We start from the raw sequence: 15,562 nt of genomic DNA, 5'->3' as shown, positions 1-15,562 counted from the left end.
TGTTGAATCAGCGTTGGGCCTCTGATTGGCTGTTCAGTATAGCAAACGACTAAGTTCACGCAAAAGTTATGAAAGCAAGCAAATAAGTCATGACGGCACAGACAGAAGGTTCTAATTTTATGTCATCTTACCTGAGCACTCGAATGCACAAATTCATGTTTTGTATACATGCAGTCTTAGTTTCGCTTTCCTTTTTGAATGACGAATATAGACAAATATATCTGCTTAAATAGACAGTTATCTCCTCTATACGCAGGCGCAGAACGTGCATACTAGTTGAGAGTAGGCATGTGACGGTATCAAATTTTCATGTTGCGATTAATTGATGAAGCTTTTATCACGGTATACGGTATTATCACGATATTAAAAAACAATTTTTGTCATAGTTTAACAGGTTTAAGAACTCTTTTTGTAATAAAACAAAAACAACTGACTGAAATTTTATCATAAAGAACAACAGATAACACTTTACTCTATTTAATGCATTAACTAAGATTGAGCAACAGCTACATTTGTTACAGAAAGTGTTATTTTTTGTTAACGTTAGTTTAGAAACACAACTGATCATTGTTAGTTTTATCTCAGGTCCATTAAATAAGTTATTTTGATTTTAGTAATGTTATTAAACAGTAACTAAGAAATTAACATTAATTAATAATAATTAAATAAAAGTATTTTTATTGTCAGTTTAGTGATAATGAATTAACATGTTAACTAATGAAGCTGTATGTTTTCAAAGTTTTACTGAACAATAACAAATAATCAGAACATTTCTAATCATTAGGGCATGTTGTAGTCCAGACTAAAATATAAAAATGTTTAGGTTTGAAAATAAATATCCTTTTAAGTCTTTTTTAAGTATTCAGTATTTGGTGCTGTGATGAACAACACTGAGATTACAAAAAAATGAATGGCTGTTTGAAGCATTTTAAAAACTTCACTAGCGCAGTTACTTTGTTTGCAAGGTTTCCGTGGTAACCGCTGCACGCTGCTGTTCCATCAGCGCCCTCTGCTGTCAGAGAGTGAACGCGCACTTTCATTCAGCTCGTCTCCTTCACTCGTTCCGCCATGTGCCACATGCACGTTGGGATTGTTTACATCTGAGCGCATATCCTTTTGACGCAGAATACAGCGGTGTTGTGCATTTTATACGATTGATGGGTAAAGTATTCTTAATTGCCTTATAAAAAAAAAAAAAATTGGTAATAAATTATTATTTACGGTATTCTGAAGTGCCCACGATTACAATATCGTGCATATTTATTATCGCGATTTATCGCATTACCGAATATCGGCACAAGTCTAGTTGAGAGTCAACTGAAGTTCTTTTGATGTGTTCAAGCATACATTTTTTCCCCCGATGCAGCCGACGTGAGGCGACAACACCGTCGGCTTTCGTTGCCGCTAGTTCTTTGACATCGGGTTGGTGTGGCCCAGCCTTTAGACATAAGTAGATAGAATCCGTATGGCCGTTTCACCAGAAGCTAGTTATTTTACTTATAACATGTTAAATGTGGATATTTTCCTTACAAAAAACGCATCGCTTCATTTCAGAGGTGGGTAAATCATGGGGTAATTTTCATTTTAAAGTGAACTAATCCCTTTAATGATAATAACACTGGATAATAAGGTTATATTCATGGAATTCTTGTACTTAAAAAAATACATGGTATCACTATGTGCCAAAAATAAATAAATAAATAAATAAATAAAGTAAAAAAAAAAAAAAAACATTTCCATGATACCACATCCAAAACTTCATAGCAGTACATAGTGCTGTAAGTGAATCAGGCCCCTAAAACTTGTTTTGAATGTTTTTCTGCCTTCTCTTTATGATTTTGCCAAAAAAAAAAAAAAAAAAGACAAAAATAGCAATCATTTGTCACTGTGCAGTACAACACAAAAGTGATAAGATTTTCTTGGTGGCTCAAATAATACTTGGCAAGATCGACGGTTTCATGCAATAAGCTATATTTGTTCTCAGTGAGACGGCAATGGCGTCCCGTAGTAATCTATCACTGTGTGGCAAGAACAACTGCACACAACATTGCTGGATTACAAAAGGAGAATGTTCACACATCGCACGGTTGTTCTCATGAATTATTTTGAGAAGTTGTTATTAGCAGCCTTTTCCACAGAAAACTGCACTTATCACGTCTAATTATACAAACATATAACCATTTCTATGAAATATTTCATACAAATCAAATGTGGCAGCCTTTTTTTTTTTTTCATTTTCATTTTATTTTAAATTTTTTTGGCATGCACTCATAATACTGCAAAGCCATTAAGGATTCCTCTAATTTGAAATTAAAGGGAATTAAAATGCACAGATATCACACATTCTTGTATGTGTTTGTGAAACTTAATCACAGTGGGAGGAAAACTCCCCCGCAGCGTGTGATCCTGTGCCATGTTAACACCTCCTAGTGCTGTTTCATTTTCAAAGAGCCTTTCATGTTCTCAGGAGTGAGAAAAGGTGTCATGCCCTCTGTACTGCTGGATCAAAGCAACACAAATCCACAAATGTCTATGAGCTAGGCAGCCCTCCATCCCTAACCCTACTGTCCCGAAAAAACTACAGAAGAGCTCCTAAAATATTTTATATTTTTGGTTTTGAATATGAAGTCATTTAGTTTATGTAATGCTTAGATAGGTATGAAAAGGAGATAGGAAAAAGCAATTGGGTCACAATGCAGGCTGAACTTGAACCTTCATTTCTCACAAAAGCATCATAACTCAACTCTGTGGACCATAGAAGAGATATTTTTAATTATCTTCTTCTTCTTCTTCTTCTTTTTCTTTTCTTTTTTTTTTTTGTTGGTCTATATAATAAAAGTCAAAGGGGCCCAATGCAATGCTATTTTAGTGTATATACTGAATATTTTTTATACTGAATTTTTCCCCCTGGAATTTGATGAAGAGAAGGAAGGCCGTTCTAGAGGGGAAGTACATTTTAAAGATTTTTTTGTGTTTGTGTGTGAATTAACTTGCATGGAAGAATTGTTCACCAAAAGACTAGTAATGTGCACTAACAAAGGAAATAGGTTCGATTTTGATTTAAATGGTCTGTATTTGAGGTTTTATTTTTAGGATCCGATGTTGTGATGTCTATAACAGAGCCAGAGCCCTGGATGAGCCCAGCTTTAATGAGTTTCCACCATCAGGCTACCCTGTAGTGCCACCACTAACACCTTAGCAGAGCTTCGAATGATAGCAGTCGGCATTGCCTCTCATGAGGATCTGTTTGGAGCACAACACATTCCTTACCAGGGTAAAACTGAATTTGGGACTTGAAATATAATAGGAGAGAATGGGGAAAAACGATGTGTGTGGTACGTGTGAATCTGAGGAAGGTCATGGCCTCAGTCGGCTAGACTCCCTCTTTCTGCTAATAATAAGCGTCCTCCTTCTGCTCTTTTCTTGTCTTGTCCCACTGCCCTCCCACATGACCAGTTCTAGAGTACCTTGCAAGCCAGCTGCAACATCTGTCTGTGGTGCTGCCACATGGTTAAGGGACAACGGTAACACAAGAATTGCTGGTTAGGTCACATGGGTGGCTTTACCTGGGGGTTCGTTCATGATGTAAAGCTAGTGGCCCGTTAAAGGGATAGTTCACCTGAAAATGCAAATTCTGTCATTTACTCTAGGGCTGCGTCTACAACTGAGGCTCTGTTTACACCTGGTATTAAGATGTATTTTAGTCGAACGGATCACAAGTGGATGATGCTAAATACAGGTGTAAATGGAGTGTAAAACGTTTTCAGATTGTCCACTTTCGACCACTTCCAGAGGTTGTCAAAAACGCATCCAACCGGATTGCTTTCATAGCATAGACGCTTATGCCGTCAAATGCTTTCGAACAGCCACAAAAGACTGCCATTCTCCGCCTAATGACTTAACACGTAAACATTCATGAGAAGCGCGTTAGCCTGTTGGGATTTAAACTTTTGGCTGAAGAACCAAGTTTGGTTTAAAAGACTAAAAATATACCAAGCACAATGTTCTCTCGCCATTCCTGATTTCTAACACACACTCACAGGATTCAGCATGATCTTGTTGCTGTCAGAACAGAAATGAAAGCTGATGCTCTCCGTGTTTTCCTGTCATCTCTAGGCACGTTCATATGTAAATTGTGTAAGCTTATTTTGTCCATTAGATTATAAGATCTGAAAAACCCCATACATTTACCCGGCCATAGACCCTCCCCTCAAAGAAATCAGGACAGAAGTGGTTGAAAGTGGAAGAAAGAGACGGATTAAAATACCAAGTTACCAATACATCGACCAAAACGCCATCTTAATACCAGGTGTAAACAGGGCCTGATATTCTGTGATATATATTACTCTATGAAAAATACAGGAATTTTCAGCAGATGACTTAAAGGTGCCCTAGAACCCTTTTCACAAGATGTAAAATAAGTCTAAGGTGTCTCCTGAATGTGTCTGTGAAGTTTCAGCTCAAAATACCCCATAGATTTTTTTATTTTCATTTTCATAACCGCCTATTTTGGGGCATCATTATAAATGCGCCGATTCAGCGTGCTTCCCCTTTAAATGCTCGCGCTCCCCGCCCCCAAGCTTCGCGACTCTATAATACATTGCATAAACAAAGTTCACACAGCTAATATAACCCTCAAAATGGATCTTTACAAAGTGTTCGTCATGCAGCATAACAGATGTAGTAAGTATAGTATTTATTTGGATGTTTACATTCGATTCTGAATGGGTTTTTATAGTTTGCTAACGGGGCTAAAGCTAACGTTACACACTGTTGGAGAGATTTATAAAGAATGAAGTTGTGTTTATGAATTATACAGACTGCAAGTGTTTAATAATGAAAATAACGACATGACTCTGGTCTCCGTGAATACAGTAAGAAACGATGGAAACTTTAACCACATTTAACAGTACATTAAGCAACATGCTAACGAAACATTTAGAAAGACAATTTACAAATATCACTAAAAATATCATGATATCATGGATCGTGTCAGTTATTATCGCTCCATCTGCCATTTTTCGCTATTGTCCTTGTTTGCTTACCTAGTCTGATGATTCAGCTGTGCACAGATCCAGACGTTAATACTGTCTTGTCTAATGCTTTGAACATGGGCTGGTATATGTAAATGTTCGGGGCGTACATATTAATGATCCCGACTGTTGCGTCACAGTCGGTGTTATGTTGAGATTCGCCTGTTCTTCAAAGGTCTTTTGCAAAAAATCTAATTTACATAAGAAGGAGGAAACAATGGTGTTTGAGACTCACTGTATGTCATTTCCATGTACAGAACTCTAATTATTTAACTATGCTGAGGTAAATTCAATTTTTAATTCTAGAGCACCTTTAATAGTATATGGAAAGAATTAATCATCCAATCATGGGGGATGATTTTGTTGGAGTACATCTGCACAGAAAAAAGTGAAAATATGACTTTTTACTCTGAAGACTTTTTTGAGTGTGAACCATCCTTGAAAAAGTCTGGGAAAAACAGTCTTGGGTACTTTCTTTATAAGCCTCAACTCAATCCTCTTTCAGAAGAGCTTAAAAATAAAAATTGCACTTGAGTTTTCATAGGCCACAATCCCACTGTTTTGACCCATTCAATATGACTTTAAAATATGATTTTTATTCTGACTATTATTAAATAAATATATTAAACAATCCATTTCTTTAAGTTTTAAAAGACAACCAGTATTTTAATGATTCAGAAAAGAAGAATCGTTGTCCGGCCAACTGTGATTTTTTTTTTTTTTTTTTTTTTTTTTTTTTACGGTAGTACTACAGCAATACCATGAGTGTATATTATTAACAACATTTAATATTTGCTTTTGGCATCTGATAGAGCGTTTGGACACTGATACTATGACGTCATACTTAATTAACAAGCGGATAAGAAATATTTCGCAATAATACTGTACTGTAAAATAAAAAAATGTATTGAATTCTATTACTGTAAAATTATAATACTAATATTTACATCTTAATTTCTTAATTTTTAAATGTTAAACCAGCAAGCTTTTATTTTAGTGGTTTGTCAGCAAATAAGTGCCACACTTGAAATAGTAAGGCAAATATTTATTTAACTGAATCTCAGCCGATATCGATTTTATTTCTATGTATCACACAGGCCTAACTGACTTGCTTTCATGTCGTTTAAAACCTATATGACTTTCTGTCCACTGCATAACACAAAATAAGTTACAATTGCTAGTACAGTTGTCTCAGAACTCATTCTTCCCTTTTGTGAAAAAAAGTGTTTTGTTTGGCTCTCAGAGGCTACCTCCGAGCGGTTGGGCTTCAGATGTGTGTGACTCAAATTCCTGGGTTTTGAGGGTATTGGTTGTGCTTCCTGCTGTCTGAAGACGGCTAAGCCAAAGTTGGAGGCTGCCTTTGGGCTGGCCCCCTGGTACACCCCTCCTTGGAGTCCTGAAATTTGGCTCACACAACATTCCTGCAGTGTCGTGCCACCCTTAGCACTCGAAGTCATTGTTGAAACAGCACAACGTTGCGGCCCCCTGTCCTCAAATGACATCCAGCTTCCTGCTGCGTCTCCACGAGCCCCCAATAGTACGGAATATCAGCACAGCTCTTTGGGCTTGCCATTAAAGCAAACATCCCCAGACGCATCTCATAGGGGAGGCCTGCAACTCGCTTTGGTACCAGCTCATTCATCAAACATGATTTCACAACTGTATAATTTCCGTGGCTTTGGAAAACAGAAACAGCTGCTGTCTAGTTCTTGTTTGTCAATGATGCTGTATGATTATGACTATTGATGTGGTTTTCTGTGTGAAAAATTGTAAATATTGACCGGCATCATTAGCATTCAGCAGATAAATGTGTATATAATTATAAATATGTGAAGCATGAAAGCGTGTATGCTGTCATTTTTGATGGATAGATGGATTGACCGCAGGCAGCTAATCTACTGGCATTCATTACAGATGAACCAAATTTATCATAAATATGTTTTTATCAACTCTGGTGATAATTGATTTAATTACAAGAGATGATGGAGAAGACGTTCAGTTTAAATAGTGTTTCATTACTGGAGCAAAAAAAAAGAAAATTAACTGCTATGTGACTATGAACACAAACAGCTTTCAAATAAAACATAAATTTACATGACTAAACAATTCTAAAAGTGTTTAAATAACTTTTAAATAACAAAACAATGTAATTAGAAGTACTTTTTAACAGTGATTATTGATTCTTATTATTGATTTTTAAAGCTGTCTTTTAAACTTCCAAGGTAACAGCGATAATGAGAGAATTCAAATGGCCAATAAGAAAATTCCTTTCAAATATGCCCGGCCCGTAGAGGAATGGCTTCAGGAGAAAGGTAACTTCCTCCTCTCTTTTTATTTATTATTTATTTAATTTAATTATTTACTTTTTACCATCATTACTTATCTCATTATAACTAAATAAATTTAGCTGAAGAGAAATGCATTGTATCTTGTGTTGCACCAATCACATTTTTTTTCTTTTTCTTTTGCCTTTTCAGTGCTCATTGATCTTTGTCAGACTAAATAATATATACATTGTTTAATGATTCTAAATTGGACTAGGAAACCTTTTATGAATGTTTTAAATGTAAACTTTAAAACGAATTAATTAAAACATAAATATCTCTTGAATTTCTGCCTGATAGAAAGGTTTAGTGATTTTCTGTTTCGGGCAGCAGCTTGTGGCTGCACAGGAAGTATCATCCGGGAAGAAAACGACAGCATGATTATTGTTTCAGACATTAATTGCATATCATCAGGAGTCCTCCTCATTATAATCACTGAAATTACTCAAATTAGGACTTTTTTTCATAATCATGAAGAAATTATGATGTCTGGACTTCATAAATGAACCTGAAATTGTTTATTTATTTCTGAATTGTTGAGATATGAATCTTTTTTTTTTTCATAACCACAGGATATTCACTAATTAATTTTTGCCTATTATTTAACTGATTCTTGAGACATATGACAAAACGTGTTTGAAAACACGTTTCACCTTTCATTCGTTTTTAAAATAGCAACATTAATAGGATACAATTGCTAGAATGTTTGTTTCATCATAATGATCTGAAATAAAATGTTAAATACATTTTACTATATCATAATGTATCTAAAATAATTAGTTGGTACCTCAATGTTTATTTTTGTCCCATGTTCTAAGAATCAGTGATTTGTTCTTTATACCTTGTTTATAATCAATAAAACTTTTTCTGGCTTTTTTTTCCCAGTAGGAATGTCTCTATTATCTTAATATTTCAGGATACTTTCATATGCCTGTCATACGGCATTTTGTTATTTATTAGTTTGGGTGATCTCTCCTTATAGAGACAATTATAGTAAAACTTACTGCAGCCATCATGATCTTTTAGCTAGACTCATTCAGGGAGACATAATGGGTCTGGTTTATAGTCTGGCCCTCCAAATGTTTACGACGTGTCTCAAGGTAGTATAACCCTGAGCATTTCAAAAGGAAATTAAGCTGTAGTAATCCAGCACAGCCATCTAAGTCATTGTACCTTGGTTGGGTAGGTCAAGTGCTCAAAACAGCTATGAATCTTGTTGCTGAACGAGATATTTTGTGCTCTTATTGACCCATAACCAAGAAATGTTCTGGATCTTTCTTGCATCCTCAGGGCGGCAGTTAACAATATTCAACACCCAGGCCACGATAACAATTGGTGGTTCAGACCGCAAGAGGCCATTTCAGGGCCAGCTCTCCGGACTCTACTATAATGGCCTCAAAGTGCTCAACATGGCTGCTCAGGGGAACCCTAACGTCAAAATCAACGGCAGCGTTCGCCTGGTGGGGGAGATTCCCGCAGCAGGTTCAGCTAGAACCACGGCCCTCCCCCCAGAGATGTCCACCACCTTTATCGAGACCACTACCACCATGTCCACCACCACCACGAGAAAACACCGCACTCCACCCACAATACAGGTACGACCCCTGACACACAAGCAGAAATTCGAAAGAAGGCTTCAGTGGGGCCTATTGCATAAATTGCTAAGACTAGTAAGACTAGTTAGTTGCAAGTTAAAGGGATAGTTCACCCAAAAATGAAAATTTGATGTTTATCTGCTTACCCCCAGCGCATCCAAGATGTAGGTGACTTTGTTTCTTCAGTAGAACACAAATGAGGATTTTTAACTCCAACCATTGCGGTCTGTCAGTCAAATAATGCGAGTGGATAGGAACTTCTACTATAAGAGTAAATAAAACATGCACAGATGAATCACTCTCATTGAAGTATATGCGCGAGACATCGCTGCCGCTGTCAGAGCGCGATCAGACCTCACGGATCGAGTGATGAATGCAGTTGGACATTGTGGTGTATTAGAGTTAAAAAATGATATAAATACTGTTCGGTTTCTCGCACAAACCGATCGTTTCGTGTTTTAGGACATCAATGTGTCGTCACGATCCGCAGGGTTTAATTTGGATTCATCTGTGCATGTTTTATTTACTCTTATAGTAGAAGTTCCCATCCACTCGCATTATTTGACTGACAGACCGCAACGGTTGGAGTTAAAAATCCTCATTTGTGTTCTACTGAAGAAACAAAGTCACCTACATCTTGGATGCGCTGGGGGTAAGCAGATAAACATCAAATTTTCATTTTTGGGTGAACTATCCCTTTAAGGCCTCGATTTACTCACAGCAAAGTTCTTCACTTAGGGGTGTAAAGACGCTGCTGGGAGCGACATTTTGGTGAATATGTAAACAATGGCGTAGATTTGGTTTCAACTTTGGGGGGGTTGAACGTTGGTATGGTTGTATTGTATTGGGGGGGTTGTAACTGATGGCTTTGAATATTGGGGGGGGTTACCTCCCCCCCATTCCCCCCACAAACTACGCCCCTGTATGTAAATATGTACTGCGTGCTTGCCTCTCAACAACAACAGCAATAAAAATCAGTAAGAAAACAGCAGTTAAGAAAGCATCTGATCATAGCGACGTGGATATGTTTGCACCAACTCTGCAATTCATCACTCCAGTCAAGTTACATATTTGTATAGCACTTTATACAACAGATTGCTTTAAAGCAAGCCAGTGTCAGTGTCTCTATCAATTAGAACTGCAACTTTAGTTTTAGTATAAAGCAGATCTCCAGTGTGTTTTACTTGTGTCGAACCTCGAAGGAATGAACTGAAGAAATTAACGTCAAAAGTAGGAGGAATGCTAGAGCACATCTACCTATTACTTAATCACCGCGGGCCAATGGTAGTTTGAAGGCGTTAACCAGCTGGAGCAAACTTTTCTGGAAGTTTGCTTTGGCGAGCTGTTTCATACTCCCGAAACGAACTCCGAACAAACTTTTTGTTTGAAGTGGTCATCAAACCAGGTCATTTTTCGATTTCGCTTGGAGTATATTGTGCCTTTAGACAACTTTTTTTTAAAGACTGGTCATAAAGTCATTTGCATAAAAACTACGATTGGCCTTAGACTTATTACCCTCTAGCTGGTCAAACTAGTTCTTCAGACACGGTCTTAAAAGTTTGTTCAAAAAAAGTTTGTTCAAAAATGAAAACTCTGTCATTAATGTCGTTCCAAACCTATAAGACTTTCGTTCATCTTCGGAACACAAATTAAGATCTTTTTGATGAAATCTGAGAGGTTTTTGTCCCTCCATAGACAACCTATGCAACTGAAACTTTGATCCTTCAAAAAGTTCATGAAAAGATAAAACTAATTCATATGAATTGAGTGATTTACTCCAAATTTTCTGAAGAGACTCGATTGCTTTGTATTATGAACCAATGAGGTTCATTCTTGTGTGTTATGCAGCATGTTTGAGCTTCTGCAAGAGGTTTGTTCTTGTGTATTAATCAGGTTTGGTTGAGCTTCTGTTTATGTTCGCTGATCAATGTTTATATGTGAATAAAAGCGTAAATTCAATCTGTTCATCATATAAAGCAATCAAGTCTCTTGGACTAAACCGCTCGATTCATATGGATTTGTTTTACAATCTCTGTATGAACTTTTTGAAGCGTCATTGTTTCAGTTGTGTAGGTTGTCTATGGAGGGACAGAAATCTCTCAGATTAAATTTAAAATATCTTCATTTGTGTTCCGAAGATGAACGAAAGTCTTACAGGTTTGGAACGACATGAGGGTGAGTAATTAATGACAGAATTTTCATTTTTGGGTAACTAACCCTTTAACATAATGCTGTGTTTATGCGACTGCCGTGTTTTGGTTTTTTTCGCATGTGTGCCTTCGTCTCCTCATCATTTATGATTTGGGAACTACACCACAAATAACGTCTGGCCCAGATTTACAATTCAAATAAATGAGGACAGAAATTTGTAGCAACATAACATGGAAAATAAATCTCCGGAATGGATTTTTAGGAGTTTTTCTGCACAGCTACACCTTCCATTCTGCAGAACATCTCGGTGCTGCTGACAGCGTTGTCCTTAATTTATTACACTTTCAGTTTGGTTCAATGATTTCCAGAGCGCTTATTTGTCAAGCTAGACCTATTTCTTCAGTTTTGAGTTTGCAGATGCAAATAGGCATTCAAATGAGAAACAATGATTGGACCACGCCCAGGTCAAGTATGTTACATATGTGGACAGGTAAACACATTGCAGCAACAATACATTGTGTCTGTGTGGGATGCCAAATTATAAATATGCAAAACAGAGGCTTTTGTTTCATTTAAGAGAAGTCACTCAACCAGGTGCGTTTGAATGATTTTCCAACAGTATGCAAACAACTTGCTCCAGTTAACGCAAGCACAAGCGGTGTCCACGACTCCATTTTATTAAGGTCGAGAGCCTCTCTGACATGTTTTTGTTTGTGATGTTTTTCATAACCAACTAGAATTGTTTATAATTCTCCACGTCCTTTAGATAAAGATACGAGAGCGGGTGCACAAAGCCTCATTCGCACACTCTTGACAACCAAACAGAGTGCCGCCCACATAAAGTTTGACCGGGAGCCAATAAAACACTGTGGTTTGGCGAAATGCGATTAGACTGGCCATTTCATAGGCATCCTGGTACAAATTGAGCTGGTGGAAGTGATATTAAAGCCATCAGTCTCCTCTGTGTCTGAGACACATTTTGGCAAGAGACATTTGTAATCATGAAGCCCCCACAGTTGACCGCATAAAGAAAGTTTACGACTGACTAATGCTAAGAGAATTGGAGCTACAAATGTGTTCTTCCTACTCAGCGCATTTGTTGAATTAAAATAGTACATTAATTTAAGTAATTAAATTAGTAGAAAATCAATTGTTAATTGCCTCAATTTACAGTAACTCACAGAAAACACGATATATATATATATATATATATATATATATATATATATATATATATATTACCATTGTTGTCAGTGTTGTTTGTCATGCACATTGTGCTTTTACTATCATCGTATCAGTGAAATATGTCAGATGACAGTTCTTTTCTGCCTTCAGGTCACAAGATACAAGGATCTCTGTTAAGAAAGTGAGCACATCCTAAACACGAGCTACTTTCACCCCAAATTCAGACCTGTGGTCTTCAAGAATCTCCTACAGATGCGCAGAGAACCACAGAGATGGAAATTTCCAGTAACATTAAGGCTGAAGTTGATCATGTCTGAATTTAGCTGGAAACTGTAGATGCTCAGCGAAGCATTAGACCGCATTTCAATCTGAGCACAAACAGGCAAAACACACGCAAACGCTGTGGTAACAAGAGGGCGTGCGTCTGCCTGGAGCAGAGCCATGCTTGAGAATAAAACAATTCTCTCTGACGCACTCTTGAAAACAGCACTGCTGTGGGTCCTGTTTGGCTTATGAAGCTAATAGACGTTCAAGAAAACACAACCGTGGATTGTTATCTGATCTAATGAAACAGTCACAGTTGCATATTATTGCGCACGAAAGGGTGAAAGGCATGTGATGGTATTAGGGTGAGTCATTTTGTTGGCGTCACCTAACATGACTGGAATTAAGCTTTTGGAAATAGATAATGATACACCCACAGTCATTTCTAACGTGTTTATTTATGTATTCATTTTATAAATCCCCATCCCACGCACATTGGCCCATCTTTGGACTAATTTTTGTCACCATTGCTCTGTTAAGACTTGTGTTGCAGTGAATAGCCTATTTTTTCTGTTTAATTCTTTTTTTAATTTCTTTAGTCACTCGGTGATAACAAAATATCTAAAAAATAAATAAATAAATAAATAAATAAATAAAAAAACAATATCATATGGCCAAAACTCAAAGAACCAATCATCAAAATGTTTTTTATATTAACCGAAAATTGGCGGTACGTTGTCGAGTGATGAGTTTGAAATGAGAATGAAGAACGAATACAGCCCTCTTTCACAATCTTGAGGATGAATGGAGGATTGTGGGTACTTGAGCGGAATTGGCAGGAGGATACTCATTAATTCCAATCAGTCTAGTAGGTCAACAGGCTGGAGGTCATGTTTGCCTTCTCATCTTAATTTGTGCAAACAGGATCAGTAAACAAGTGGTCTGTTACAGTTGGGGAAGTAATTTAATTGTGAATGCAATCCCTACATGCATTGTGCTGGGATGAGAGATCTATTTTTAAGTCATTTGCATTTGCGTCGAACTGGAACAAGGTCTACGTGTTTTATTCAGTTTAATTAAGACCAGGGCTGTAGAGACGAAGAGAAGCCGGGCTCGTGTGGATCTCAGTTGAGAACTCTTTCGAGGTTTGCTTAAGTACGTGCTGCTGTTCTTCAAAGAAGTTCGTCTGGAAGAGAAGTCTTGAGAGACATCACAAAGAAGGGTTTTTCTTGTTTTAATCATGTTTAGGATAGGTGTAGAAACAGAAAAGATATAGCATTATGTGATTTCTTGGCTTTGAATGACAGAAGAACGGCTTAGCGTTATGAGGTAGTTAGCTTTAGCATATTAGAAGCACAAAACATGTTGATTTTTAATAAAAGGGAACTGAATATCTGATAATGTTTAAAAGAAGTCTCAGCTAGGTTGTAGCATGATTTGATGTGGAAGAAGTTTGTAAAATTGACTTTTTCTTTATCTCGAGGGCAATCTTTATTTCATTAATGTATCCGAGATTATTCGATGGTAAACCTCGCATATAAGGGGTGTGTTTTCCTCTGGGCGTCTGAATTATTGATGTAAGGTAGGTTAATTGAGCTGCACACATTTTCATATCAGAGGGGTGGGATGATGATATTCATTTCATTTTTTGTGTCTGCAAAAGGCTGAGGGACTACATTCGGTCTCGTACGTCCCTTTGGCCTCTAATAGGAGGGATTTTGGGTGGTTATGGTCGTTCCAATCCAAAATCACCAAATCCTTTTACTTTGCTGTACTGCTGATATGTAGTACATTAAAGAGCTGTGTGCCAGAGGGGATCAAACCCTTAGTGAGACACGGCAAAGGATTTTCTCTTCGAATTAGCCCACTTTCAGCCATGTTGTCATAAGTGCTCATTTGCTTTAAACAGGATCCCCTGCAGAACGATTTAATGTGCTGGGAATTAGGATGGAAATGCTTATTATGGTAGTGTTGATTTTGTTAATGTTTTAGCTTATACTGTATATAAGAGCATAATGGAGTAAGACAGGGTTTGATGTGCCTGTTGTAAAGATGTTGTAAAGATTAACGTCAGTGTTTAAAAAAGTGACTGAATAGGAGACATTAATTTCATTGTAAAAGTTTTATTTGAGGCAATTTTTTAAAACGGACTTGCTATATTTTTAAGGAATAGTTCTCTCAAAAAATGAAAACCGTTCCAAACTGCGTGAAACACAAGAAAAAAATTATATAATTATTTTATATGCTCACAAATGACAAAATAAATAAATAAATAAAAATAAAAAATCTATGTATTTAATCCAAGTTTTATTTATTAGAGGGGACATATAATGACCCTTTTAAAAAATGTAATATAAGTCTCTGGTGTCCGAAGAATGTGTCTGTGAAGTTTCAGCTCAAAATAGATCGTTTATTATAGCTTGTCAAATTTGCCCCTATTTGGGTGTGAGCAAAAACACACCGTTTTTGTCTGTGTCCCTTTAAATGCAAATGAGCTTCTGCTCCCGGCCGCTTGCCAAAAGAGGGCGGAGCTTTAACAGCTTGCGCTTCTGTTGCTCAACAACAACAAAACTGGAGAATCTCACGCAGCCAAAATGACGATTGTCAGTAAAGGTGTTCAGCCTTGCATTGTTCAATGGCAATTGTTCATTGGACACTGATGGAGAGACTCAGGAAGAAGTTACAACTTTTAGAATGAAACTGGATGTTTCTGAATGGTTAGTGGATAAATTTATGTTGTTGCTGTGGAGTTGATTCAACTTCATCGACTAGCATGTGTCGTCATGTTAATCTTTTGTGCAAATCCTACGTTGAATTGACCCTCGTTTGTGATGCAGTCCGGCGTAAAATGACGGCATGGCAACAACACTCTACACTATCTAACGATCTAAAAATCTGTAAAAAACACATCGGAAGTCTCGCACATTCACAGAAATACCTTAATTCCGTGTTGACAAATAAGATGGTCAGACTAAACACGTAATACGCATGCGCATGCCGTCACCATTTC

General features: G+C 37.1%; 1 protein-coding gene across 1 annotated transcript in view; it reads left to right on the top strand.

Annotated features, from left to right (window-relative positions):
• The window catches only part of nrxn3a (neurexin 3a), a 376,344-nt gene that overhangs the window by 323,622 nt on the left and 37,160 nt on the right, over window positions 1-15,562 (top strand). The window contains 2 exon segments of the mRNA XM_048190779.1: window positions 7,256-7,345; window positions 8,648-8,952. Of these exon segments, the coding sequence (XP_048046736.1) occupies window positions 7,256-7,345; window positions 8,648-8,952 (395 nt within the window).

The sequence above is a fragment of the Megalobrama amblycephala genome, linkage group LG5 (assembly GCF_018812025.1).
Source record: "Megalobrama amblycephala isolate DHTTF-2021 linkage group LG5, ASM1881202v1, whole genome shotgun sequence".
NCBI lineage: Eukaryota > Metazoa > Chordata > Actinopteri > Cypriniformes > Xenocyprididae > Megalobrama > Megalobrama amblycephala.
This window is presented reverse-complemented; position numbering and strand designations above follow the sequence as displayed.